Source organism: Scheffersomyces stipitis, chromosome 8 (assembly GCF_000209165.1).
Source record: "Scheffersomyces stipitis CBS 6054 chromosome 8, complete sequence".
Classification (NCBI taxonomy): Eukaryota; Fungi; Ascomycota; class Pichiomycetes; order Serinales; family Debaryomycetaceae; genus Scheffersomyces; species Scheffersomyces stipitis.
Window position 1 is genome coordinate 727,720 of NC_009048.1, and position 26,452 is coordinate 754,171.

The 26,452-nt window shown below is 40.7% G+C and overlaps 11 protein-coding genes across 11 annotated transcripts; 5 read left to right on the forward strand and 6 right to left on the reverse strand. All coding sequences in view use genetic code 12, as the record gives it.

The window, feature by feature from the left end:
* Nucleotides 1-73: 73 nt before the first annotated feature.
* ATP3 (ATP synthase gamma subunit) lies at nucleotides 74-1,517 on the reverse strand. Its single transcript, XM_001386693.1, has 2 exons — nucleotides 1,474-1,517; nucleotides 74-1,038 (listed from the first exon to the last, which is right to left on the reverse strand). Exon 2 carries the CDS (start codon nucleotides 1,008-1,010, stop codon nucleotides 225-227), a length of 786 nt encoding a protein of 261 aa, XP_001386730.1. The 5' UTR covers nucleotides 1,011-1,038; nucleotides 1,474-1,517; the 3' UTR covers nucleotides 74-224.
* Nucleotides 1,518-2,560: 1,043 nt separating this feature from the next.
* PICST_50217 (predicted protein) lies at nucleotides 2,561-2,752 on the reverse strand (the record flags this gene model as incomplete). The annotated part of the gene is made up of 1 exon (XM_001386694.1): nucleotides 2,561-2,752. One exon carries the CDS (start codon nucleotides 2,750-2,752, stop codon nucleotides 2,561-2,563), a length of 192 nt encoding a protein of 63 aa, XP_001386731.1.
* A 722-nt stretch (nucleotides 2,753-3,474) lies between these two features.
* Nucleotides 3,475-6,381, forward strand: PICST_50925 (predicted protein; the record flags this gene model as incomplete). Its single annotated transcript, XM_001386511.1, has 1 exon — nucleotides 3,475-6,381. The coding sequence occupies one exon, from the start codon at nucleotides 3,475-3,477 to the stop codon at nucleotides 6,379-6,381; it is 2,907 nt and encodes a 968-aa protein (XP_001386548.2).
* A 314-nt stretch (nucleotides 6,382-6,695) lies between these two features.
* On the reverse strand, nucleotides 6,696-7,892 carry FTH2 (potential iron permease membrane protein; the record flags this gene model as incomplete). The annotated part of the gene is made up of 2 exons (XM_001386695.1): nucleotides 6,696-7,301; nucleotides 7,350-7,892. Coding segments are annotated over 2 exons (1,149 nt in total), but the record flags the coding sequence as incomplete, so codon positions are not given.
* Nucleotides 7,893-8,654: 762 nt separating this feature from the next.
* On the reverse strand, nucleotides 8,655-9,098 carry PICST_50439 (predicted protein; the record flags this gene model as incomplete). Its single annotated transcript, XM_001386696.1, has 1 exon — nucleotides 8,655-9,098. A coding segment is annotated over one exon (444 nt), but the record flags the coding sequence as incomplete, so codon positions are not given.
* Nucleotides 9,099-10,309: 1,211 nt separating this feature from the next.
* Nucleotides 10,310-13,354, reverse strand: SUL1 (sulfate transporter Sulfate/bicarbonate/oxalate exchanger SAT-1 and related transporters (SLC26 family); the record flags this gene model as incomplete). The annotated part of the gene is made up of 2 exons (XM_001386697.1): nucleotides 10,310-12,828; nucleotides 12,880-13,354. The coding sequence occupies 2 exons, from the start codon at nucleotides 13,250-13,252 to the stop codon at nucleotides 10,310-10,312; spliced, it is 2,892 nt and encodes a 963-aa protein (XP_001386734.1).
* Nucleotides 13,355-15,128: 1,774 nt separating this feature from the next.
* CPA2 (Multifunctional pyrimidine synthesis protein CAD (includes carbamoyl-phophate synthetase, aspartate transcarbamylase, and glutamine amidotransferase)) lies at nucleotides 15,129-18,575 on the forward strand (the record flags this gene model as incomplete). The annotated part of the gene is made up of 1 exon (XM_001386512.1): nucleotides 15,129-18,575. The coding sequence occupies one exon, from the start codon at nucleotides 15,129-15,131 to the stop codon at nucleotides 18,573-18,575; it is 3,447 nt and encodes a 1,148-aa protein (XP_001386549.1).
* A 1,047-nt stretch (nucleotides 18,576-19,622) lies between these two features.
* On the forward strand, nucleotides 19,623-21,275 carry ARN2 (Siderophore Iron Transport; the record flags this gene model as incomplete). Its single annotated transcript, XM_001386513.1, has 1 exon — nucleotides 19,623-21,275. A coding segment is annotated over one exon (1,653 nt), but the record flags the coding sequence as incomplete, so codon positions are not given.
* A 1,360-nt stretch (nucleotides 21,276-22,635) lies between these two features.
* Nucleotides 22,636-24,404, forward strand: HOL31 (putative ion transporter; the record flags this gene model as incomplete). The annotated part of the gene is made up of 2 exons (XM_001386514.1): nucleotides 22,636-22,862; nucleotides 22,919-24,404. The coding sequence occupies 2 exons, from the start codon at nucleotides 22,636-22,638 to the stop codon at nucleotides 24,402-24,404; spliced, it is 1,713 nt and encodes a 570-aa protein (XP_001386551.2).
* Nucleotides 24,405-24,508: 104 nt separating this feature from the next.
* PICST_64082 (predicted protein) lies at nucleotides 24,509-25,390 on the reverse strand (the record flags this gene model as incomplete). The annotated part of the gene is made up of 1 exon (XM_001386698.1): nucleotides 24,509-25,390. One exon carries the CDS (start codon nucleotides 25,388-25,390, stop codon nucleotides 24,509-24,511), a length of 882 nt encoding a protein of 293 aa, XP_001386735.2.
* Nucleotides 25,391-25,693: 303 nt separating this feature from the next.
* PICST_64334 (predicted protein) lies at nucleotides 25,694-26,284 on the forward strand (the record flags this gene model as incomplete). Its single annotated transcript, XM_001386515.1, has 1 exon — nucleotides 25,694-26,284. One exon carries the CDS (start codon nucleotides 25,694-25,696, stop codon nucleotides 26,282-26,284), a length of 591 nt encoding a protein of 196 aa, XP_001386552.2.
* Between the last annotated feature and the right edge of the window lie 168 nt (nucleotides 26,285-26,452).

The following is a 26,452-nucleotide window of genomic DNA, read 5'->3' on the forward strand; positions in this document are numbered from 1 at the left end:
GTTGATACCCTATAGCATATACATATCTCTTCAAAATAACAAGTGTAACTACTGTTTAACTACTGAAAACTTTGTATCTTAGTATGTATTTTTTTGTTTCTAATATTAACTATAGTAATAGTTATTGATCCGTCTAACTGGACTGTAGAAATAAATTAAAAGTTGGAAAAAACTGGTTAACTTGAGATTGACATAATGCATTTTGATGGTTAAGACCAAGACGTTTAATCCAAAGAGGAAGCACCAGTAATGATATCCACCAATTCATTGGTAATGACAGCTTGTCTGGTTCTGTTGTACAAAATGGAGTAAGAGTTGATCATGTCACCAGCGTTCTTGGAAGCGTTATCCATAGCGTTTCTTCTGGCAGAGACTTCAGAAGCGTATCCTTCAGCCATGGCAGTCAAGAGAGAGTTAGCCAAGGAGAATTCGGCTACGGTTTCGGAAGTTTCTTCGTTTTCCAATTCGTACTTGCTCAAGCCTGGAGCCTTCTCGATGGCAGCAGCATCAACAAGGGAGAACTTAGATGGTTCAAAGGAGACGGAAGAAACAAACTTGTTGTACAAGACTTCAGTGTTTTCGTACTTGCCCAACTTGTTGATTTCGTCAGTGATGAGAGAAACTTCGTAGAAGTTAGGAGCTTCCTTACCAATTCCGTTGAAGGCCAACTTGACCTTGTCACCGTGAGTTCTTAACAATTGTTGCTTGACCTTGTCACCAACAGTAACAATATCAACGGCACCGTTTAATTCATCGATTCTTCTTCTAGCAGACTTGGAGACTTGCGAGTGGATGGAACCACACAAACCCTTGTCGGAAGAAACAACAACCAACAAGGTCTTTTCGGATTCAGCCTTTTCTGGTTCAGCATTAGCGTAGAATTCAGCATCAGACTTGTTGAACACTCTGGATGCAGCCATGGCTCTTTGGGCCTTGTTCAAACGTGTGGAGGCGACGATCTTCATGGTGTTGGTGATCTTCTCGATGTTCTTAATGGACTTAAGACGCATTTCGATTTCTCTCAATGTGGCATAGTTTCTAAAGATGTTAGTACATGAATTTACGATTCGATATTGAAATGGAATAGACAATGGAGAGTGACAATTGATGCTCATTATCGACAATTTGTTGCTACCAACCTTGCCAATTCTTCGCACATTCTTATAGACATAGTACTCTGTATGGATAGTATAGGCTATTGCATCGTCTTTATTGTATAAGTTGATGTTGACTCTAATAGAATGGTATATCTCACAATGCTCTCTCACAATGGACACAATTCGGATGGGTCCCGGATTCAAGATATCCAATTACAACATAGTGATTGTATTCGTCTCTTCAAGGTAGTTCTGGACCGATTGCTGACTTTTCCAGTAACTTTCGTTCTCTGTCCAAATGTCGAACTCTCGTCCAGCAAATTACAACTGGACGACTACTGAAAATCCCCATTTCTCTCAATAATCCGTTACATACCTAGCACCGTTAGCACGGGCAACCTGAGAAGCACCTAAACGAAACATGATGGTTGTGTAGTATCGATCTAATCTAAGAATAAAATTAGGATCAGATTTTCTACCTTCAGATTTTTCACTTTTTGTGTTGGTAGGTCTCGCTCGGATTTCGAAAGTTGGTGGGTTCTCATTGGCGGACTGAATTTGATATATGTGCAGGACATTGCGAAGTGGACTTGTCTATGTAGCCAGTGCAGAATAGAAGTTGGGACTAACAATTGAAATAGCAAGAGCTTGCCTCACATTCTAGAGATATTGTTGATGGAAGGTTCGTTAGCGGACATTGATAATTAATAGTGTCTAATTTGGCGAAAAGAAGTAGATTTTTGGTTGCATCTGGAGTTCAAGTCTTCTTGGTTTCTGATTCGCTATTCTCACTGGAAGACTAGTCTAGAAGACAAAAGAAAGAATTCAATATAGTTATTCTCATTCATGTCAATTGAGACTTCTCAAATCCATCTTTCAATTTCTTCGTTGGTGTTATTTGTGTCTACATTAAGGGCACCTGTCCTTTGATTCTGGAGAATCAAGTTGCAAAATACGTCCATATACAGGCATTGGTTATCAGCTAGCAGTCTAGTGTTGGCTACTGGCAGCCAGAACGGACGTCTACTAAGGGGAATGATTTGTAATTCCGCTCTGGCCATGGCTACAATTCTCAAACCAAGCTAAGTTAATGTCTACAGTTGTAGAATTGACGAAATTCACGTGATCAAGTCATGGTCTACAAAGCTACACTCGAGATCGTATGAATGGTTTATTCTAATAAACAGAAGAAAGGAAATGAGTGATGTACAGCTGCTCTAGCCGACATCGTTAGTTGTGTATAATATGCTTGAAAAGATTTGGACCGTCTTGTTAATACATGTCGAATACAAAATATGTGGATCCTGTGATGCACGGATTTCATGTGTCGTTGACAGGTTTGTTCTCCGGCGCCAAACATGTTTAAAGTGGAGTATTGTATGTGTCTGTCAACTTCGTAGCGACGGGTGCTTCGTCATAGAACAACGGCGGAAAATCGCGTGTTTGTCCTGTCGTGGAATGCTCTACTTGGAAGGGTCGTTCTTTTGGTAACCCAAATAACCCTGCAAAGGATAGGTTTCGATCATCTTCATGTACTTCAATATCAAGGGTCTACAGTTCTTCTGGGAGTCCTCTCTGTGGTATTGCTTGCACTTTCTCAAGGCTTCGTGAGTGATTCTCAACTCGTAGGTTCTTATCCATTGTTCTCTCATCATGGATTTTCTGGCCTCATGGACTTGGGGGAATTTCTCATAGTCAATGTCGTCGAAAGACACCAATTCTGGCCTCTTGTGCTCTGCGTAGTTGTCCATACCTGAAAAGTTAGTAATCTGTAGATGTGATGAACAAATCATGAAAAGTGAAGATGAATCTAGATCCACAGACATAGAGACATACGAAATCAACAAATTTCAAAATTAATGTGTTCGTGCTGTTGCGATGTTCTTAGCAACAGTCGTGTCATACTCTACATACCCATTGTGTGTTGTTCAGAGATGCTAGGAGTTATTGGATACTCTGTCTCCATACAATAATAGAGCTCAGAGTCTCATTATAAAAAGAAGAATTTTAACTGGATACTCACTGGGCAGTGCACGACCAAGATTAGTTAAGTGAAGCTAGCTACTGAGAATTAGAGAGAAGTGCGAAATTTACTGAGAGACTAGCGCGGAAATTCTCAGTGCACTTTTCTCTCGATTTTGGTCAGGTGTCTGACATCACGTTCTGCTCTATCGATTTTTACACCACCCCACTACGGATTCTGATTCTCAGTCGCATTCTGTAAAAAAGGTGGAGGTTTGCAATCGAAATTTCCAGACTAGTTATACTGTGAATTTTATTGTTTGCCATTTCTTTTAAGTTAATTCTACAAAATCGTAAAAGGCTGGCGCCACTATTTACGCTCTACTCTGCTAGCCCAATTCCGTGTGTAGTGACAATGTCTGAGAAAAAAATCTCGGCCTCGGAATCTTCGCCGATCGCGTCCACGGCTGCTAAGAAGTCTGAAATTTTCAGATTCAATGCTTCCTATATAGCCATTCTACACACCATTACGGCGTACTCAGCCTTCATTGCTGCATTGATCGTGGGAACATGGCTTCATTACCATAAGATTGTCCAGAACTCGTCGTTCGGCTATCCTGACGAGTGGTTCCCTTCTGTCTCGGCTACAATCGGCGATAGATACCCAGAAAGGTCGATTTTCCAGGTTCTCATCGCAGTTACAGCTGGCCCTCGATTTCTTCTTTTGATCTTTGATTTCATCAACCTTTACAGGAAAGGATCCGTGCTACCATACATTGGCTTTTTCTCGGGTCTTCTTCGTACCTTCACCTGCGGTGGATGGGTGTACATCACATCAACAGACGATCACGACTGGCACGATATCTTCATGATCAGCTACATCGTCTTGACCATTCCATGGACCGTTTGCATCACTATATTGTCTAAGCCAGGCTCATTTGAACGCCAAGGACGTTTCTATACCCTGACGTCGTTTTTCGCTATGCTCGTGCCTCTTGTCTACTGGTTCATTCAACATAAAGTCCATGTGAGACCTGGGGCCTATTCCATTTATGCCTACTTCGAATGGGCATTGATTTTGCTCGATGTAGGTTTTGATGCTTGGTCTATTGTAGACTTCAATAATATTGACATTGCCATCTCTGGTCAAGGCATTGAGCTCACTGGTGCTAAACCCAAGACTGCCGTAGACAAGAAGAAACAAGACGAGTTGCTCCACGATGAGTTCACCGATTTCGAGTTCTATATCTCCAGCATTAATGCGTTTGTCTTCTGGTCAGTAGTCACTTCTTTATTTTTGTGTGTTTGGTACTTTCCCTTGTGGCATATGGGTATCTCTGGCTATGAGGCTGCGGTTTTCTCTCTCTTTTTGTCTCCCGCCATCTTGATTATCCCCTTTGTAAGAAACTTCATTTCCAACTACCCACTGCTCACGAAAACCTTAACGGTGTTGTTGGGTATTGGTGCTTACAAAGTTCACGAACCTGAAAACAGACTCCTCACCATCACTGCTGGTACTTCATTTGCCATAGTATCTTTAGTGGTAGACGTCTGGTCACTCTCTAACCAACCAAAGAAGTTTAACTCCTACATTATCTCCATCTTGATTGGTTTGTTGGGCACTTCAGTATTCAAGTTCTTGTGCTTTTCCAACAACCCAATTTGGCCCATTATGCACAAGGAAAACGGTGGTTACAACGAAGTGGGAATCTTTGTAGGTTTGATAGGTGCATTCTTTACTCCGCAGCTTCATCTGATAAACTCTACAACTCATAATGTGAAGAGAGCTGGTGGATCGTTCTTCCTTGCTGCTTTGGGAATTGGTGGTTACTTCTTCTCCATCGAATCTTACTTGAGTGACACATCTACGTTGGCACTCTGGACTTGGGAAGGATACCCAGTAAAGGGACCTCTTCCCGTTACTGGTGCTCTTTTCAATATTGGAGCGGTTGTTTTAGGTGTTCTCGCGGCCATTTCAATCCCATCTAAGTTTTTCAGCAACAAGTTCTACAACTGGTTCATTGGTGGCGGTAGTGCATTTGTTCTCTACTATTACAAGGGCTGGACTGGGTATGCTGGAGCTACTGTATATTCATTTTACTTGACTTCTATTGCTCCATTGATTTGGCAGTCTTCTATTGGCTATAACCCAAGCTTGTTGTTCTTTGTAGGCTTCTTCGTTCACGTCTTCCTCGGCTTGGCTAGTACGTGGATTGTTGCATATGCTTTCGTTCCAGGTGGACCATTATTGAGAGAGAGAACTGATATCATCTTGGGAACATCCTTTGTTCTGATCTTAGCTGGAATTTGGAATTACAACTTGAGGCGTCGTAGTGGTGAAGCTGTCAAGATTGACTTCCATGGTAAGAAATTGTTTAGACAGGCTTGGACAATCTTGACTGTTTTGTTAGCTATTTCTATTTCTGCTTTCTTCCAAAGATATGCTGTTGAATCATTCAAGCCATATAATGCCGAGTCTAAATCGTTTACCACTGGTATCTGGTGTGTTCATTTTGGTTTGGATAACGACATGTGGTCCAGTGAAGTCAGAATGAGAGATTTGATCAGAGATGCTGAGATCGATATCATTGGTTTACTTGAAACTGACACCCAAAGATTGATTGGGGGCAATCGAGACTTCACCCAAAGGATTGCTGAAGATTTGGGAATGTATGCCGACTACGGCCCCGGACCCAACAAGCACACCTGGGGAGCTGCCTTACTTTCGAAGTTCCCAATCATCGAGTCTAGTCATCATTTGTTGCCATCTCCTGTAGGCGAACTTGCTCCGGCTATCCATGCCACTTTGGATATTTATGGTGAGTTAGTTGACGTAGTTGTTTTCCATTCTGGTCAGGAAGAGGACGTGGAAGATCGTCGACTTCAAAGTTTGGGTATTCAAGAAATCATGGGTAACTCCACAAGGCCTTTGGTGTTATTGAGTTACTTGGTGACCACTCCTTTGGAAGGTAATTATAATACCTATGTCAGTGAGAAATCGAGAATGTACGATATCGACAACTCTGACTGGGATAGATGGTGTGAATACATTTTGTTCAGAGAATTGAAGAAGGTTGCCTACGCTAGAATTTCTCGATCCACCATTACTGACACTGAATTGCAAGTGGCTAAATTCAAATTGTTAACCAACGAAGAAAAGCAAGAAATTGACGAACCTTTCTTGTACGGTAACAACTACGTCAATGAAGATGAGATTGACCAAAATTTGCGTATGCCTCAAATTTTCAGAGGTGATGGTGTTAGAGGTCACAGATATCATGTCTTTGACGAGCCGCGTTACTTTGCCCAAGAAAAGAATTGAGATCTCGGAGAGACCATGAGTAGTATGAACTAATAATGAAGCTGCCGATCCAGATGCATTATCGGTCCGCATAATATTACAGATACGTACACTTCGATTCATCAATATATATATAATAATGTAGTATTTTTAATTACCCATAAATGCAAAAATGTAGAACCATAGCAATAAATCATAATAAATAAATGCGATTAGAGGACACGGGACTCTGCGAATCTTTCAAGCTGTTCGCCAGATTCGCTTCTTCTGATGGAATTATATCCTTGCAAGAGCAACTCTTCAGAAGAACCGTGTGCGTTGTGTTTGTGAAACTTTTCGTACATCTTGACCTTCTTTTTTATTCTCCTTAATTGCCATCTAATAGGCAAAAGAGGAAGAACACCTTCTCTCTCTTCGTACAATTTGACTTCCAACCAAATGATAACCAAAAGCCAGTACGAAATGTATGTGGCCACACTTCCGTAAGTAGCGGAGTTAGTCCAGCCAAAAATGGCATTAAAGACCATCCACCATCCATCTTTCAACCCGTTACAACAGTTAACGTGCCACACACTCTTGGAAATGTCATAAGAGCCTGGGCCACTACCAGTTTCACTTGGGTCGGTGCCTTCGCACATTCTTACAAAGTGTTCAAGCTCCAAGAACCACACACCTCTACTCATCAAACCAGCAGAGACAATATAAAGAAAACACGTCAGACATATCAAAAAGTACTGCAAGGACATCTTGTTACCTCCCTTGTACAAAAGATAGCCTACAAGTGACCCGAATGAAACACCAGCCAAAATAGACAATGGAATAGAAGTAGGAGGCAGCGACATACCAATACCACCTATGAAAACAACTGCTTCCAAGCCTTCTCTCAAAGTGGTTATCAACGGTAAAATGGCCAAAAAGTACTTTTTGGAAAACGACTGCTTCTTTCCGTCAGTTTTTTGTCTCCGCAAGGCTGCCGAAGAACCTGCCACTCTTGTATCTTCACTGGAACCACCAAGAAGACTATCTTCAGGGCTGCTGTCATCTCCTAATTTTGCAATTTCTTCTTCTCCTTCAGCATCCTCGATATGGTTATCTGAGCTATTGTAGACATCACCCAATTTAACCCACCATTTCACCTTCATCACCTTATTTATTCTAAGCAAGCCTACACCCATAATGGTAATGATTAAACTGGAAAGCAATGAAAATACTCCTTCCCAAAGACGTTCAGTATACGACCAGTAGTCTTTACCTATCAAGTAGAAGCTGGTTACAAAGACCAACCCAATGAAAAGACAAATGGTCAAACCAAGAATGGCTCCAAACCAGACCTGAAATCGCAACTTTCCCTGTACTTTTTCAAGATGAGACACGTCATGTTCATCCTGTTGTTCGCTTATTTGACTGTTATGTGTATGCGATCTTTGGTTGATAAACGAAAGAAGTACCGATATGATAATCGCTGTCTCCAAGGTTTCTCTGAGAATGATGAAGAAAATCTGAATCGAGAAATAGTCTTCGAACTCAATCATAGTGTGTGATGTGATAGAGAGAATGCTCGCTGTTGTCCGTCTATTCTTTATAAAAACAAACGCTTTCAGACAAACTCAACAGACTCGCAATCCCAGTGTTATCTTTTGTGGGTATATATAGTCAAAAGTAAAAAAAAATTTGGTGTAAGCTTATTTACTCTACCGACTATTGGATCAGAATTTTTGCTCCCATTGATTTTTCAGATATTGTCTCGGTGGGTGCAGTAGCCTGTTACAGTCACGTGCAGTAGTCTGGGAGAATCTCAATCTGCGTACGCGCATATCACAAATGCACAGCTTAACGATTGGCGTTCCTTTAGCCATGGTCCGCGATGCGGAGATGGCCAGGTGAGGTGAAAGAAACACAACTACAAACAGCACTCTACAACAGTAAACTGTTTCTGTCGTATCAACCATAGTTGTCGTGGCTACAGTGTAACATCGGCTACAATCAGTGGAGATATAAATTTACATTCTATGGAAAAGAACTATACGGCAGAAGCATAGTAAATGAGGAATAGAACTGTAGACAATTGTAGATAAGTGTAGATAATTGTAGATAATCGTAGATTAGTAGACCTATAAGGTTAGTAGAAGTAGACTTGAAATTTATGGATTAGAAAAACAGATTAGTGATTTATGATAGATTTATGAGCTTTGTACTGAAACAATTACTGACGCCACTATGGTCTAACTGTAATGCAAAAGTGTGGTGTCAGTAACAAACCACGACGTCGTTATCTATGGCAAGTATTAACGCGACTAGAGTGGTGGGAACTCGATTGTTGCAGTCAAACAGGTGATGAACACGTCGTCCTTGGTGTAGGCTCTGGCGTTGACAATGTACTTCCCTGGAGGAACTTCGTTAGGAATCTCAACTTCCTTCTGAATGACCTGTGGTCCCTTCTTGATTGGGCATTCCAAGTCGACCTTGGTGATTTCCTCACACAAGTCAAACGTCTGGTGGATCAACTTGATGAAGCCGTATCTAACGTCGACTTCAACGTAGGCACCTTCTTCGATGTCTTCGCTGATAAAACCAGTGGCGGTGAAGGTTAAGTTCTCGCCCCTAGCAGGAGGGTTAGGGTCAATGATGACCTTCAGCAAACTCAAAATCTGTGGCTGCGAGGCATCACATTGGACGATGGGAGAGTCGCCTGGAACTGGTTTTTCGTCAACATCAGGAAAAGTCTTGATGATGTCAAGAGGATGTTGCTCTTTTTCAAGACCGAACACTGAGATGACATTGTTCAAGCCAGAAGGCACAAGCGACAACCCGTTGACAGCAACCGACGAAGCCAAAGTTATAAAAGCAATGTTTTTGAATGAAACCATTGCGACTTAAAGATAAGCACGATAAGAAGTTTGCAAGATTTAAACTCTAATAGATTGACTATACTGATAGTCTTGACTGTGGTGGTTGGTAAGCACAAACACAAGAACAGTGGTAAAGGAAATTAGGAAAGCAAACACAGAAAAAAACGAAAGATTCAATCTAAGAGAATGGTATGAGTTCAATGATCAACAAAATCAACAACAATGACACTTTCTGGATTGTTGGTTTCAGCAGGAAAAAAAAGAAATAGAGATCCTTATTTCCCTATAAACTTATCTGAATGATTATCAACCCGCACTCAAGAGGGGGATGGCGCACGTGACAACTCATACATGACGGGAAACCTGTATATGGGTAGGCCGGTTTTCCTTTTGGACTTAGAAATGGATTAATGGATATGGAGTTATATTAATCACTGAAGAACTATTTAAAATCTGTTTAAACTAGAGGGAATCCTCTGGGCTTTATATATTCTTCATCCTCATCTCATCTCTGTAGTTTGTTGCGTTATTCAACAAAAGAAATGTAGAATTTCTGTTTCGGATATTTATCGGATCCAATCCGAGGTTGGTCACCTCGGAAACCATTATTAGAGATCCTGTATCTTATTTTCCATCAATACAAGAATCTTTGGTAACTTGATGAAACGGCGCAAAGCACGATGTCATTAGAAGGCTCATCTTGTCGACTGTTCGGAAGTTCAATGGTTCCCTATATTACATTACATTCTAATAGGAGTCTTACTTCTAAGTACTGTAGTGTCTTTGTGGCTTGCTTTTACTGTGCTCTACATCAGCAGCTTCATTTAAACTTTGATAGTACATAAACGTGCATATTGCAACAGAGGTGCATCTGGGACAGTTGCAAAATGTTAGACCCAATAGATATATCAACAGGACTGCTTTCAGTAGGAGCATTCGAATACACTTGTATATGTATGTGGAGTGGTCTTCGAAGCATTCGAATTGCTCAAGTTAATTCAAAAAAAAAATTTGTTGCAATTTTCTTGAATTTGAAGTATATTGTCAAATTTTATGTAAATGTCTCTTAAGTGTACAAATAAATAAGCGATTGCTATAAATTAACCAGCAATAACCAAATTAGCCGTCATGGTGTCAAAACGTTCTCTCACCAACTCCGTCTCGATCTTCAACAACTCATTGTACAACGATTGCCCTTCTTTGGTCTTCAACATCTCACTTAGTTTGGAATCAGAAAGCTTCCACACTACGGAATCGCTAACAGTGGTGTAGCTGATTTTTCTATAACGTCTTGTTTGAAAAAGATCTCCAAACGCAGTCAATGGCAAGATACTTGAATGCAATTCGCGTCCCTCTTCTAGCTTGTAAACGGATCTGATTAACCCAGACTCCACTATGAAGAAGGCAGCATGCTCAGAGGTTGTATTGTAGAATTCAATATCTTCTGGGATTTTTTCCTTTTGGAAGTACGGAGTGATAGCCGACCAGAACTCTTCGTCCTTGTCCGATAAGCCTTGGAAAGTTATCATGATTAATGGTAGTGGTTGTTTTTTGAACGACGAGTCGGACGAGGAATAGTACCTGGTCTGTGACTTCTGTTCATCTTGAACAGTTCTAGTTGCAGCATTATAGACTTGAGTAGTTCTAGGAGTTCCGATGTCAAAGTTCATACTCATTAACTGTCTGGTATTAAGAGAATTGTTCTGAGGGGAGATAATGGACTTTCTTCCAGGGGAAAGATTGGTGCTGCCACTGTTCGGTACAGAACGAATATTGACATTTTGCTCCTTTCTCTTAACAGTCTTGTAATATCTCAAGAAGGAGTTTTCACACCATTCCAATGCGTAATTCAATGTGTTAAACAATTCAATTGGATTTTCTCCGCTACTATTATCCCACAAACCAGCATCACGCAAACCCTTGATGATATCGTCGTTTTCTTGAACGGAGGAGAAAATCAAACGGGTGTTAAATTCATTGGTTAAATTGAGGACTCTTCTGAAACCTTCAGCCGCAGAAAAATCAATGGAACTAACTCCTTTCATATCGATAATCAAGAATTTGATGGGATTTAATTTGAACTCATCCTGCGAAAACTTACCTCTGATAGCATTTTCAACTCCACCAATGGAACCGAAAAAGACAGTCCCTTGTAATTTGATAACGCAGATTTGGTCACCGACATCCTTCAAGAACTCTTGTTGTTTAGGATGTCTTAAAACTGTAGATCTAGCTACAGAACCAGAGTATACTCCCTGGACAACTGGACTCCTACCAGCTTCAACTACAAATGAAAGACAGGCAAGCAAGATACCTACCAATATACCAAAGACAAAGTCAAAGGCACCCATTGTGATAACAATGATGATGACAGTGGTGTATTCGATGTTTCTCAAACGGCCCCAGGTATCGTAGACAGATTCCTTCAATAATTCGTAACCCAAAAGGAAGATCAAAGCTCCAACCACACATACTGGGATGTAGCCAATGACGACAGGACCAGTCATCATCACTGCGCCAGTAGCAATGGCAAGCAAAACACCAGCCAAACGGTCATCGGCACCTGCTCTGATGAAAAGAACAGAATTGGTGTACACCAAGTAGTTTTGAATAGAGCCTACTAAACCAGACAAAACATTTGAATATCCGTGAGCTACCAATTCTCTGTCTACATCTACTTCATCCATACCCACCGTTACAGCAAGTGCTGGAACGTTAATGGGAACATGCAAGATACCAAAGAATGTCAATGCCAACATCGAAGGTACTTGTTTGAGTACGGCAAGCCAATCCACCAAGTTGAACTTGTAATAAGTGTAGAATTCATACCATGGTTCGTTATCTTCCACTGCCGGGAATACCCAGCCGCTATTTCTAGCACTTTGCAAGTTCCAAGAAGGAACGACTAAGACTGTAACATGGAAGAGAATGAACACAGCTATGAAATACAAGGGAACAAGCAAAGAGTTGTGGAACTTGTGCTGAAGAGCAATGAGAAATATAGCTAAAAGCAATGGGAGAGTCCATTCTGCCAAAGTCAATGTGTTGCAGAACAAGTACTTGAATGTCTCGTAGTTGTACTCCAAGCCTCCTTCCAATCTGGACGAGACTTCTACACCGGTTGCTACCAAGAAGTAACCCACTCCTCCGATACAGCCAACTAGAATGTGACGAGGAAAGAATCCCACAAGAACACCCAAGCGGCATTTACCTAAGATATAGAATACAAGCCCCGTGACTATAGAAGAAAGAGCGTATGAAGTGATAGTAGTGGCGATTATAGCTGCCTGGGACTCGTTGGCCATTTCTGAAGCAATGGAAAGCGCCATTGTATGGAAGAAGGGAGTGACCTCGATCATTTCCGAACCTATTCCCGACCTGAATGCCGATCCTCCAAGTGAATAAACCAATTGAGAAACAATACAAGACATGTAAAACATTGACAAACCCGCCGGAGCCAACGATGAGAAGACAGCCTCACTAACTGGGAACATGATCATCCCATACGATAAGCCATCTAAGATGTTCAAAAGTGTACCAAGGAAGACAGCGGGCACGTAGTGGATGGGCTTGACAACATACTGATGCAATAAGCTGGGCGGGTGTTGCTGACTGAGGTCTTCCTTGTGATCAGATACTGTGGGTCTGAGTTTCAAAGTCGCATCTTGACCAGTTCCAATAGCAGTTTGGTCTGGGGCACCAGCTTCCAAATCCAACCCAATTTTGGCGGATGACGTGAACAACGATTGCTCTTCAATATATAAATTCTTAGGTGATTTGGATATTAATGGTGTTGTACTGGTTATTGATGCTATATCTGCTTGTGGTGCAGCTCTTCCACGAATGGGTTTGGGTAAGGTAGAAGAGTGCGAAGTTGAAAAGTCCTCCACTATGGAAGTTTCGTCTTCTTCACGTGGTTCATGGTCTACATTATCGTCTGTGACTCCGATGTTGGCCAAGTTGACTGTTTGCTCGTGGATTTCTGAACCAGAGTTTACAATGGGAGAATTGAAATGGTTTACACTAGTGGGACGATGGCTCATGGAGACATAGCTTCTTCCTCCAAAGTCAAAGGGAACGGGACTGCCAACTGCGCCATTCAGGAACGAGCCAAACGCTTCGGAAATGGAGTATTTCCTTACTCCATGGGGTTCGGGAGTGGCCTCATTACTTGAAGTGTCTAGGTGGATCGGGTGAGAATTGTGGATTTCCGGGTCCACACTAAGATACTTGGAATGGTTGGCACCAAACCCAGACGTGTAGTCGGACATCTCTGTGATCTACGAGGAACAACTCAGACAGCCGTGGAGAAAGCAATTGAGAAGACTGAAAAAAAGGGCTAGTGTGAAAATTGTGAAATCTTGTGGTTTTCCAGTATTTCAATACTTCACAATGGACTAGACGAAAAAGATGTCAAGAATGCGAGGAGTGCAATGGGCAGATGAGACAATCGCAGCGATTCTATGAAAAAAGAAGGGTACTGCAATGAGAGATTGCACTGGAGCCACTACCAGAAGCAGAAAGAGTAGAAGAGCAAAAGAAAGAGAGAATGGAGTATTGAAGCTTGAAGACTCCCCTCTGGTACCTGAAATATATAGATAGTGATACCGTGGGTCAAAAAATGAAATCACTGTTAATCTCACCAGGTGCGGCAAGCATTGGTCAGTAGAGCCACTGATAACATAAATGAAATCCCAGCGAGGTCAGAAAAATGGCCCGGATTGAGAAAATATACACAATAATGCAAGCAGGCATTGGCACTACATGCCGCCCGAGATCGTGGTGTGTCTGTAAAGGGCATGGAATGGCGAGGGTTCCTGGTTTCTCAGGTGACAAAGTTGAGCTGCAACACGAACGGCAACTACCAGATTTACTGTAGAGCGAGCTGGCCGAATAGACAGATCGAAATTGGAAGAGAAACTACGATGAAAATATAGAGTAAATGCTACGAAATTTGTAAAATACAAAGTTGGCTAGGCGGAATGCACAACTAGTGAAATAATTTAACAATTATAGTATATATTGGCTACTAGCCAATAGCGTGGAAATTGCTCAGAATCACTGGATCAGGCGTCATCCCCCTATTGTTGCAGTGGGAGGAAAATTTGCATCTTTGGAGCAAAATTTGCCAACTGCCATGTGCTAATTAACGACTCCGACTAATTGGTTCCACTCATTGTGTTCGGAACCATGCCGAGACCGCTTAACTGGTACATGCATTTTTTCATGCCCATTGCTCTCTATTTGGAATCACCTGCCCTAAAAAATTCGGTGCTTGAGTCAACCTGATGCAATTAAGTCAGGGACTGTTACATTTGCCTGAAGCATCCTGTTTGGTAGACCATTAAATGACCCAATACTGTAGAAATAGAAGAGTAGTTACACAGCAATTTTGAATTCAGCCATTTTATAGCTTGAATTCGTATCTACAGTTGACTCCATGAATTTGCAAATGGACTTTGTGTGCACTTCATGAAAACTCTGCTACTTTTAATGAATTAAGTAATTACGTCTACAATTTTAGTTTAACAAAGTCGAAACTGCGAAGCAAACCCAAGTCAGAAGTATAGACTACTATTCTATGTCCAAAACTTCGAGGTCTAGACAAAGACTGCCCAACAGCACTGTACGTCTCTCATTGGTCCATGCAAGTTAATTGATGTCAATGCGTCCGGGTAACCGTGAAAAATTTACTGATCTTACAACGCGCTTAGCTCTGACTCATTACCGAATTAGGCCATCTCCATAGAGATAAAATTTTTTTCAACCACCGTAGTTGGTATAGAAATCCTCTGCAATTTCTGTAGAATTGATTCTTTCTCTTTTTCCAGATCAATTCAATCAAGTTGGTATTACTACTTCTTTCACTAATTCTGGTCCCTTTTGCTCAAGTGAAAGTCTTGTAATCTGCTCGCTAACATGATACATTTGAAATCAGTGTTAACTCGTCAGTTAAGAGCAGGCTCGGTCAAGCCATTGAAAAACTATGGCTACAGCAGATTTTCCACATACAACTTCTTGAGATCTCAAGCAGAACCAAAGTATGAAGGTGCTGAATTACTAAAGAAATTCACAGATGAACACGCCCACAAGTTGGTCGACGTATCCAAGGTTTTGGTTATTGGTTCTGGTGGTTTGTCTATTGGTCAAGCCGGTGAGTTCGACTACTCTGGTTCACAAGCCATCAAAGCATTGAAAGAAGCCAACAAGAAGTCGATTTTGATCAATCCTAATATCGCTACCAACCAGACTTCTCATTCTTTGGCCGACGAAATCTACTACTTGCCAGTTACTGCTGAATACATTACTTACATTATAGAAAGAGAAAGACCAGATGGTATCTTGTTAACTTTCGGTGGTCAAACAGGTTTGAACGTCGGTGTCAAGTTGGACAAAATGGGTGTCTTTGAAAGATATGGTGTCAAGGTGTTGGGTACTCCAATCAAGACATTGGAAACTTCTGAAGATCGTGATTTGTTTGCTCAAGCCTTGAAGGAAATCAACATTCCTATCGCTGAGTCTATTGCTGTTGAAACTGTCGACGATGCCTTGGACGCTGCCAAGAGTGTCGGTTACCCTATTATTGTTAGATCTGCTTATTCCCTTGGTGGTTTAGGTTCTGGTTTCGCTGCTAACGAAACCGAATTGAGAAACTTGGCCGCTCAATCTTTGTCTTTGGCTCCACAAATCTTGGTCGAAAAGTCCTTGAAGGGTTGGAAGGAAGTCGAATACGAAGTAGTCCGTGACCGTGTTGGTAACTGTATCACCGTTTGTAACATGGAAAACTTCGATCCATTGGGTATCCATACTGGTGACTCTATCGTCGTTGCTCCATCTCAAACTTTGTCTGATGAAGAATATCATATGTTAAGATCTGCTGCTATCAAGATTATCAGACATTTGGGTGTTGTTGGTGAATGTAATGTTCAGTATGCTTTGCAGCCAGATGGATTGGACTACAGAGTCATTGAAGTCAATGCTCGTTTGTCTCGTTCTTCTGCTTTGGCTTCCAAGGCTACTGGTTATCCATTGGCATACACAGCTGCCAAGATTGCTTTGGGCCACACCTTGCCTGAATTGCCAAACCCTGTTACTAAGACTACTTCTGCTAACTTTGAACCATCTTTGGATTACATGGTCACCAAGATCCCAAGATGGGATTTGGCTAAGTTCCAACATGTCAAGAGAGATATTGGTTCTGCCATGAAGTCTGTTGGAGAAGTTATGGCTATCGGTAGAAACTTTGAAGAATCATTCCAGAAGGCTATCAGACAAATCGACCCATCCTACATCGGTTTCCAAGGTGACCATTTTGAAGACTTGGACTTTGTCTTGGCCAACCCTACTGACAGAAGATGGTTAGCTGTTGGACAAGCTTTGCTTCACGAAAACTACTCGGTAGATAAGGTCCATGACTTAACCAAGATTGACAAATGGTTCTTATATAAGTTGATGAACATTGTCAACATGTACAGAGAATTGGAAGCTGCTGGATCCTTGAGCCAAATTAACAGTGACTTGATGTCTCGTGCTAAGAAGTTAGGATTTTCTGATAAACAAATTGGTCTTTGTGTTGGATCCAAGGAATTGGACGTTAGAGCTGTTAGAAAGGCTTTTGGTATTATTCCATATGTTAAGAAGATTGACACTTTAGCTGCTGAATTCCCTGCCAATACCAACTATTTGTATACTACATACAACGCTACCTCTTCTGATGTGGAGTTCAACGAAAACGGTACTTTGGTCTTGGGTTCTGGTGTTTACCGTATTGGTTCCTCTGTCGAATTCGACTGGTGTGCTGTTTCCACTGCTCGTGCTTTGAGAGACTCTGGTCGCAAGACCATTATGATCAACTACAACCCGGAAACTGTATCTACTGATTTCGATGAAGTTGACAGATTGTACTTTGAAGAATTATCCTTAGAAAGAGTTTTGGATATCTACGAACTCGAACACTCCGAAGGTGTTGTCGTCTCTGTTGGTGGTCAATTACCACAAAACATTGCCCTTAGCTTACAAAAGGAAGGTTGTAATGTATTGGGTACTAACCCAGAAGACATTGACAAGGCTGAAGATCGTCACAAGTTCTCTCAAATCTTAGATTCTATTGGGGTTGATCAACCACAATGGAAGGAATTGACATCCCTCGCTGAAGCTGAAATTTTTGCTAACGAGGTTGGCTACCCAGTTTTGGTCCGTCCATCTTACGTCTTATCAGGTGCTGCTATGTCTGTTATCAACAACCAGGCAGAGTTGGACTCTAAATTGTCTAACGCTGCAAAGGTTTCCCAGGACCATCCAGTTGTCATCTCCAAGTTCATTGAAGGTGCTCAAGAAATTGATATTGATGGTGTTGCCAGCGAAGGTCAAGTTTTGGTACATGCTGTTTCTGAACACGTCGAAAATGCCGGTGTCCACTCTGGTGATGCCACTTTAGTTTTGCCACCACAAGATTTGTCTCCAGTTATCATGGACAGATTGAAGGTTATTGCCGACAAGGTTGCTGAAGCCTGGAAGATCACTGGTCCATTCAACATGCAAATCATCAAGAACGACCAAAACGGAACCTTGGACGACGCAAACTGTGAATTGAAGGTTATTGAATGTAATATCAGAGCCTCTAGATCTTTTCCATTTGTTTCCAAGGTTTTGGGTGTCAACTTCATTGACGTTGCTGTTAAGGCTTTGATTAAGGAAGGTGTTCCAACTCCTGTTAATTTGATGAACAAAAAGTATGATAGGGTTGCTACCAAGGTTCCACAATTCTCTTTCACCAGGTTGGCTGGTGCCGACCCATTCTTGGGTGTTGAGATGGCCTCTACTGGTGAAGTTGCCTGTTTCGGAAAGGACAAGGTGGAAGCTTACTGGACTTCTATGCAATCTACGATGAACTTTAACGTTCCTCAAGCCGGACAAGGTATCTTGTTTGGTGGTGACTTGACCAACGACAAGTTGGGCAAGGTTGCTGAAACACTCTCTGGTTTGGGTTACAACTTCTTCAGTTGTAGTGAGGAAGTCGCTAAGTACTTGAAGAACTTCGTTGAAGAACAAGTTACTGTCATTGAATTCCCAAAGACAGACAAGAGAGCTTTGCGTGAAATCTTCCAAAAGCACAAGATCGGTGGTGTTTTCAACTTGGCCAGAGCAAGAGCTGAAGATTTGTTGGATGAAGACTACGTTATGAGAAGAAATGCCATCGACTTTGCCATTCCATTATTTAACGAGCCAAACACCTCATTATTATTTGCTCAATGTTTGAAGAGCAACATCGCTAACAAGCAACCTTTTGACGTTATTCCTGAAAACGTTGTCATTCCATCTGAAGTCAGAAGATGGAGTGAGTTCATTGGTGGTAAGCCAGTATAAGTGCATTCCACTCACTAATTTCTACAAAATATTAAGTACATATTCCAAAAGTCTAATTTCATACAAGTGATTATTTTATACTGTAGTAACTGATATGGAGCCATCTAAAGACAACGGTTTTAAAAATCGAGGCTGCAAAAATTCGACTGTAGCCCGGAAAGACGCACTGCAAGTGGCGACTGCAACCAATAATAACCATTGGCGAAGTCGGAAATTACTGTTTTCTTAGCTTTTCTTGGCTGTGCAGCAATAGCCAGGCATTGTAGAAAATCACCAATTGTTAAAAAAATAGAGAGAAGGTATCATTGAAATCAAAATCCACGACTATGAAAAAGAATTGGGAGGCGCCAGTATGATATGAACATCTCGATTATTTCCTTTTCACTCAAAAATTGATGCGTAACTAGACATGATTTGCGGAGACGTTGCCTTGCATTAAAATTAAAATAAATATTCAAAAAAATACTTTCAGCCTCAAATAATAATCTGTGCATTGATCGAATAGATAATTAATTCGCATGAACGGTTTGGCTTATTCTTTAGTCTTCAAACCAACAAAGAAGCCCTTTCTCAATCATAATAACCACATTATGAGACTTCATTGAACTCTGCTCCCTCAGTTTATTGTTTTATAACTGTCGTCCTTTATGCAAACTAGAATAACCTTTTCGATTTGGGGCCCAAGGCTCGACCTTTTCGAAGTCAATAGAGTGGAGACTTTAATATGCAGAATATCATCTTGTGGAATACCTTTTCTAGGGGCTACTCATTGTAGTTTAATGATTGCTTGCAAAATTCAAAGTCTTGGCCCTTTGTGCCGTTTAAAATTTCAAGTGGGATCTTAACTTTTCGTTGGTATATAATGGACTCGGATTCATTGACTTAACTCGTATTTCTAATGATATTCATATTCTTATACGCTTAAAGAACTAACATTTAAGAATGAGTGATTCCTCTTTCAAAGTTAAGGCTTCTGATTCGGATGACAAGACCGTTCAACATGAAAGAGTGATTGAAACTGTCAAAAATTCAACGACCAGATCCTTGGGTACTAGAAAGGCAGAATTGTTGAACGAGCAATACCAATCTCCACACCTCAAGGTCTGTTTGTTCGTTTCTATTTTCTTTGTTGCTTACACCTATGGGATCGAATCTACTTTGAGAGGAAATATTCAAGCATATGCCACTAGTTCATACACGCAACACTCTTTGTTGTCCACTGTTAACGTTATCAAATCAGTTGTTGCTGCTGCCTCTCAACCAATGTATGCTAGGTTGTCAGATAAGTTCGGCAGATTGGAGTTGATGTTGGTCTCGATTGTTTTCTACATTGTTGGAACTGTGATTCAATCTCAAGCATTCGATATTAACAGATTTGCTGGAGGTTCTGTGTTGTACCAAGTTGGATTTTCTGGAGTCATGATAATGTTACAAATTATATTGGCCGACTTCTCAAACTTGAATTGGAGATTAGTTTGTTCATTTGTACCTGCTCTACCTTTCATTATCAACACATGGGTTGCAGCAGAAGTGCAAGCAAGTTTATTAGCCAACCATTCTTGGAATTTTGCAATTGGAATCTGGGCTTTCATTTTCCCACTCTCATGCGTTCCTTTACTTTTGTGCTTTATTCATATGATATGGAAGGCACGTAAGACAGATGAATGGCAACGGTTGAAGGAAGAAAGAACAAAGACACCATTCATCCAGAAGGCAGTCGAATTATTCTGGGAATTGGATGTAGTGGGCATTGTTCTCCTTGTTTGTGTTTTTGGGTTTATTTTGGTTCCTTTTACAATTGCAGGAGGAGTCACAGACAAATGGAAAGAAGCTTCTACCTTGGCCCCTTTGATTATCGGATTTGCTCTTCTTCCTGTTTTCGTATGGTGGGAATACAAATATGCCAAGTTTCCTATTTCTCCTTTCCCGTTATTGAAAGATCGCGGAGTTTGGTCAGCTCTTATTATTGCTATCCTAATTGATTGGGTGTGGTACATGCCAAATGATTTTATGTACACTGTCCTTATTGTTGGTATGAGAGCTAGTGTCAAAGCTGCTACTAGAATTTCTTCCTTGTATTCATTCGTCTCTGTCATTGTTGGCCCTCTATTAGGTCTCTTGGTCGTAAGGGTTAGAAGGTTAAAGGGCTTTATTATATTTGGCACAATTTGCTGGATTATTTCCTTGGGGTTATTGGTACATTTCAGGGGTTCAAATGATGGTCTTGAAAGTGAAAAGTACTTGGATGGAGTTATTGGGTCTTTGTGTCTCTTAGGTTTTGGTGCTGGGTTCTTCACTTATTCAACTCAAGTATCAATTGAAACCGTTACCAACCATGAATACATGAGTATTGTACTTTCACTTTATTTATCCAGTTACAATATCGGTGCTGCTATTGGTGCTTCTGTCAGTGGTGCCGTTTGGACAAATGAAATGTACAAAGCTATTGCAGCCAATTTCGAAGAGGCAGGTTTTGATAGTGAACTTGCGGCCCTCGCTTATGGATCCCCATTTGAATTCATTAAAGAATATACATGGGGAACACCAGAAAGAATTGCTGTGGTCTTGGCTTATGCCAAAGTTCAGAGATATTTATGTATTTCTGGTCTCGTGTTGTGTTTCCCATTGCTTATGGCAACATTTTTCTTGAGAGACCACAGATTAGACTCTGTTCAATCTCTAGAATTGGACAATGATCACGAGAAGGGTGTCAAGAGCAAGAAAGGTGAGATCATAGTTAATAACTATGATGACGATCTTATTGTTGCCAAATTTAAGAAGTTATTTGGACGTAATTGAAAGTGATAAGTTTCTAACAAGCCTCAGGTTGGGGCCATTCGTACATAGTTTTTAGGTGTCCTTATACTTCTAACAATATTTTGATTTGCAAAGCTTAATAACTAACTCCGGACCAAAAATACAAAAACTCTAATAATAAGTGGAGAGCTCGCCATATCTAACATGTTCCTATTTGTAGTAATGAAAATAATTGCTCAGAATAATACCATCTGTTGCTGATCTCCTTTTGCTCACCTTATCGTATTGGTTGCCCTTCACTTAGTCAGATTTTACTTTGATATATTCATCTATTAGAGATACCCTTTAGACTAGGAATTGTAAGACCTCAATGCCCAGACTTTGCAAGTGATAGTGATGGGTTCTGCAGTGATATTGCAGCTTTCGCATTCAATTCCCTCTTCGGGTCCACCAAGAACTAATTACGCCTGTGAAGTTGTGTACCCCACATAGAAATGCAGTTGTAATATTGAAGCTCAAGACATAAGTAAGAATGGTTGCTCGCGTGTGCGATTATTGGATGCTAGTACAATCCTTGGAGATACAACTGAGAAGTCGACTGAAGCTATAGCAATCAAAGATGTCATGGTGAATATAATGATGCCCACCGCTTTAGTGATTACTACTCTAATCAGTTAGTGTCCCCATCCGTCCGTACCGAACAAAAGATAAATAGGACACCATTTTGAGTACTGGATTCTTATCGAAAGATTAAGGGTGTTGATATTAGATAGTCTTCCAGGTGTATACTTTCTTCCTGCTACGTTGGTGTAGGTTTGTCGTAGGTAATCTAAATACTTCGTTTGTAATTGCCGGCATAATAATACTTGCCGATCAGAGTTGATATATTTTTTACTGGAATTTGGGACATTACCGCATAAGGAAGTATAATGCGGTTAGATAAGAAACTGCAGTATCTGCTAAAGTTGCCATTTTCGAAACGTGTACTCTTGCTACAGACCTTATCTGTTGCTGGGGATTCTAGAGTTTCTAGTACTAGCATACTGTGATAAGTATAGATAAGCCGCATGCTTCAATATATTCTCTTGCATTTCAAATGTTTGCTAGAAAATACCAAGATATTTTTGTCTGGTACTAATAATAATGCATGAATACACATGATTACTCGCGCCTTATGATAACGTCTTCATGGAAATACCATTTTGTTATCTGAAATCACTTATCAGCAAATATGAATATTGTTACTATAAGTTGGTGCAATTGCTCCACTTGACTTTGTTGAACTTGTCTGTGGACAACAGCAATGACTCTGACAATTGATATAGAAAAGACAACAACAGCCAAGTCTCTCAACTACGACTTTGTACCTGGGACCGTCCACCTAGTGGATGTTATTGGGAACTTGAGCGTCAAGAAAGATGATGGTGGCGAAGATATCATACTTCAGCCCCAACCCACTTCAAACATCAATGATCCCCTTAGATGGTCCAAGGGGAAGAAGAGGTTTCAATTTTTTCTATTATGGTTATGGTATGTCTCGATACATTCTTTCTTACAACTAATCAATACTAACTTTTTGTTTTTAGGAGTTTTCTTCTAGCAGTTTCTCTTAATTTCTCTGGTCCCTTGTTTGTTATTTGGCTGGTGGAATTGAAAACGACTTTCTTCAAATTGAATGTCCACATGGCCCTTGGTTTCTTATTCCTTGGTCTTGGGTGTCTCTTCTTACAACCCACTGCTCTCAAGTTGAGTAGAAGATTTATTTATTTGTGCTGCACTATCATAGCAATTGTAGGTAATGCAGTTGGTTCTCAAGCTACCAGTATTAACTTCTTGTATGTGGTGAAAATTTTAGTTGGTTTGGCAGCTGCTCCAGTTGACTCGTTGGTTGAGATTTCTTCCACGGATGTTTTCTTCTTACACGAAAGATCGAGAGCATTCAGTTTGATATTATTGGCATTGTATGGTGGAAGTAATTTGGGTCCTGTTGCCTGTGGGTACATTGTGCAAACTTTGAGCTGGAGATGGTGTTTCTATATCCAAATCATAATTTTAGGAGTTATGTTTTTCATTCTTCTCTTTTTGTTGGAAGACACTTCTTTCAGAAGGGACTTCGACGAAGGTGAGTTAGAGAACAAGATCTTGGAGCAGATTAAGTCTAATGATTCAATGGCTCAAAGAGATAAGCCTCAGACTGAAAAGGGCCATAAATCAGGTGGAATCATAACCAACTTGAATGAAGTTGTTGATTCTTCTAGTGATGATGTCTCTCTAGACAATACCATTCCTCCTAGAACATACTGGCAAAGAATGCAACTCATTCAGACGCATTATAACGATACAAGATCATGGATCACTATTTTCTATAGACCTTTCTTGTTAGCCAGCTTTCCAGCTATTATCTGGGGTAGTGTTCTCTATGGTGCACAAATGATGTGGTTGTCCTTCTTAGGAGTCACACAAGCACAGATTTATTCAGCCCCTCCTTACAACTTCAGTCCATCTCTGACTGGATTGACAAGTGTAGGTGCCTTTGTTGGAAATTTAATTGGTATGGTTTACGGTGGCAACTTCGTCGATTGGATGACTTTGAAGATGGCCAAGAGGAACCATGGTATCTTGGAGCCGGAATTCAGATTGTACGCTATGATTCTTCCAACCATCTGCAATGCGGCTGGCCTCTTGGCCTACGGGTTAGGTTCATACTATGGTGCACACTGGGCTATTTCAGTTGTCATCGGGCAAGTCTTTCTTGGATTTGCCATGAGTGCAGCCGGATCCATCTGTTTGACATATGCTGTTGATTCATACCATAATGTTGCAAGTGAAAGTCTTGTGTTGATGCTTTTCATCAGGAACATGATTGGTATGGGATTCACCTTTGCTATTCAGCCTTGGTTGGTGAGTAACGGATTGAAGACTGTGACATGGTTGATGTTCATGCTCTCAATTGTCATCAATGGTTCTTTCATCTTTATGATTAAGTACGGAAAGAGCATGAGAAGGTGGACAGCCACAAGATACGAGAAGTATTCTGATCTTAACTACGGAGAACTCTTCCCTAGAAAGTAATGGGAAAGTGATTTACTATTTATATACTGTATTAGTGCGGAATCGACGAAACTATATAAGCACAAGCAAGCGTAGCAGAGAGTGTATTTTCATCATAAAGCCAATCATAACAAGTCGTCATCATCTCTGTCGACAACGGTGGTCTTGATCTTTAATAACAACTGAGTTTTCAACTTATCAAGTTTGCTGAATTGATCGTACTCAAACACCTTATCAGAGAAACCTTCTATATCGCCCTGGTCGATGGATATGATTATGTCTTGCAACAATTTGTTTTCTCTCGTTTGTTCCCAAGATGGATCTTCTGTCAAGTAGTGGGTCGATCTCTTTTGTGCTTCAATGACATCGTCTTGACATAATACACACAAAATGCTCTTGAAGAAATAATCCTTCAAACTCCATCTGGTCATAGCATTTCCTACCAGTTGCTTTATGACTGTATCATACAATTCAACAGCCTTCTTGTAGTTGCCAGACAAGGCTGCCAAGTCCGCACATTTGATAAAAGCTTTATTAGCCAATGCTTCAGCATGGTCTGTTGTGAAGTAGTCACCAGCCTGCTCGTAGCTACCCATGGCATTTTCGGAATCACCGACAGATTCGTATAACTCGGCCAAATCGTTGGTGAAATTGGCAGCTCTTCTGAATTGACCGTTCTGTGTCAAGAAAATGTGAATAGCCTTCTTCAAGGCTTCAATTGCTTCCAAGGGTGCTACGCCCTTGAAACATTTATAGGCTTCAACCAAATGGTTTGCAGAGTCGTTGTGATTGCTTAATTTGGACTGAATGTCCGAAGCTTTGATGAACTGTTCTCCGGCCAGATTGAACTCCTTCTTCAAACGGTACAGATTGGCTGCTTGAATGTATAAATCCGTGGCCTCTTCCAATCTCATAGATTGTGAGGAACCAGACAAAAACAGAAAGAAGCCCAGTTGGGGCTTGGTGAGCTTTTCAGCCTCAGCAATAAGGGAACGGGGATCAGACATATGTATAGTATGAATATAGATGATAAGTACACTAGAACAACACGAGACAAAGTATGAGAATTGAAAAGAAGAATAATTGTAAAGTATGGTTTCTTAGAGACTCACATCATTTACAGTAAAGTCTGGAAGGAGCACGACTGGAGATACTAAAAATTGAAGAATGCTCGCTGCGAAAAAAGAATCATCCTACAGTGAAGATTCATATGTTTTGATTTTGTGTGAATGTTATTCTCTTCATTCTGTTCATATATCAGATTTCAAAAGAATTGATGCTTGTATGATATCACTACTACAATAAACAAAATGTCGGAGACCAAGGTTGAAAAAATCCGATTCGAAAGACTCAAACTTGTGTGTCGAAAAGCACTTGAACAACTGATCAAAAAGTCACTATCGCCTGAGCAATTCAAGCTTTGCTTTCCAACAATTGCTGGAACAGATGAGGGCATTCGATCACTCGACCTTGCCAGAAGCCAGATGATTGGTTTCTGGCATGAAAACACGCTTAAAGAGTTCGACTTAATTTTCCAAGAACGAAATATCGACACGAAATTAAATGAGTTGGATGAAATCATCCAGACAGCCCAACGTAGAGAACAGAGCCAGCTGGAATTGCCAGCACAAATCGACAAGTTGACCCCCACAGAGTTAATAAATTCGACCCTTTTAGATGGAAGCGAGTCTTCGCTCGAGAATTTGTCGATGATCTACAACCAATTGTGTATTGATAACAAAGAAATGTATACAGAACTTCAGAAATTAAGTATCGAAAGTGACGACTTGAAAACGGATATCAACAACCTGTTGGAGACATTGAGAAAGGAAGTGGAAGTGATAGACAGCAGAAAAGACAAGTTAAACTTGGATGAGTTGATAGAAAAATTGGGCCAGTAGACTTCTTGTAACATTAAACTTTAACGACTCCATGACACACCTACAATCAATTACTTACTACCGCCAACTAACCTATTCACGTTATCATAAACACATCAATACATTTACGTTAATACATGTACACTAGTAACTCCATTGGTAACCTTTGTAGCCGTACGCGATGTATAT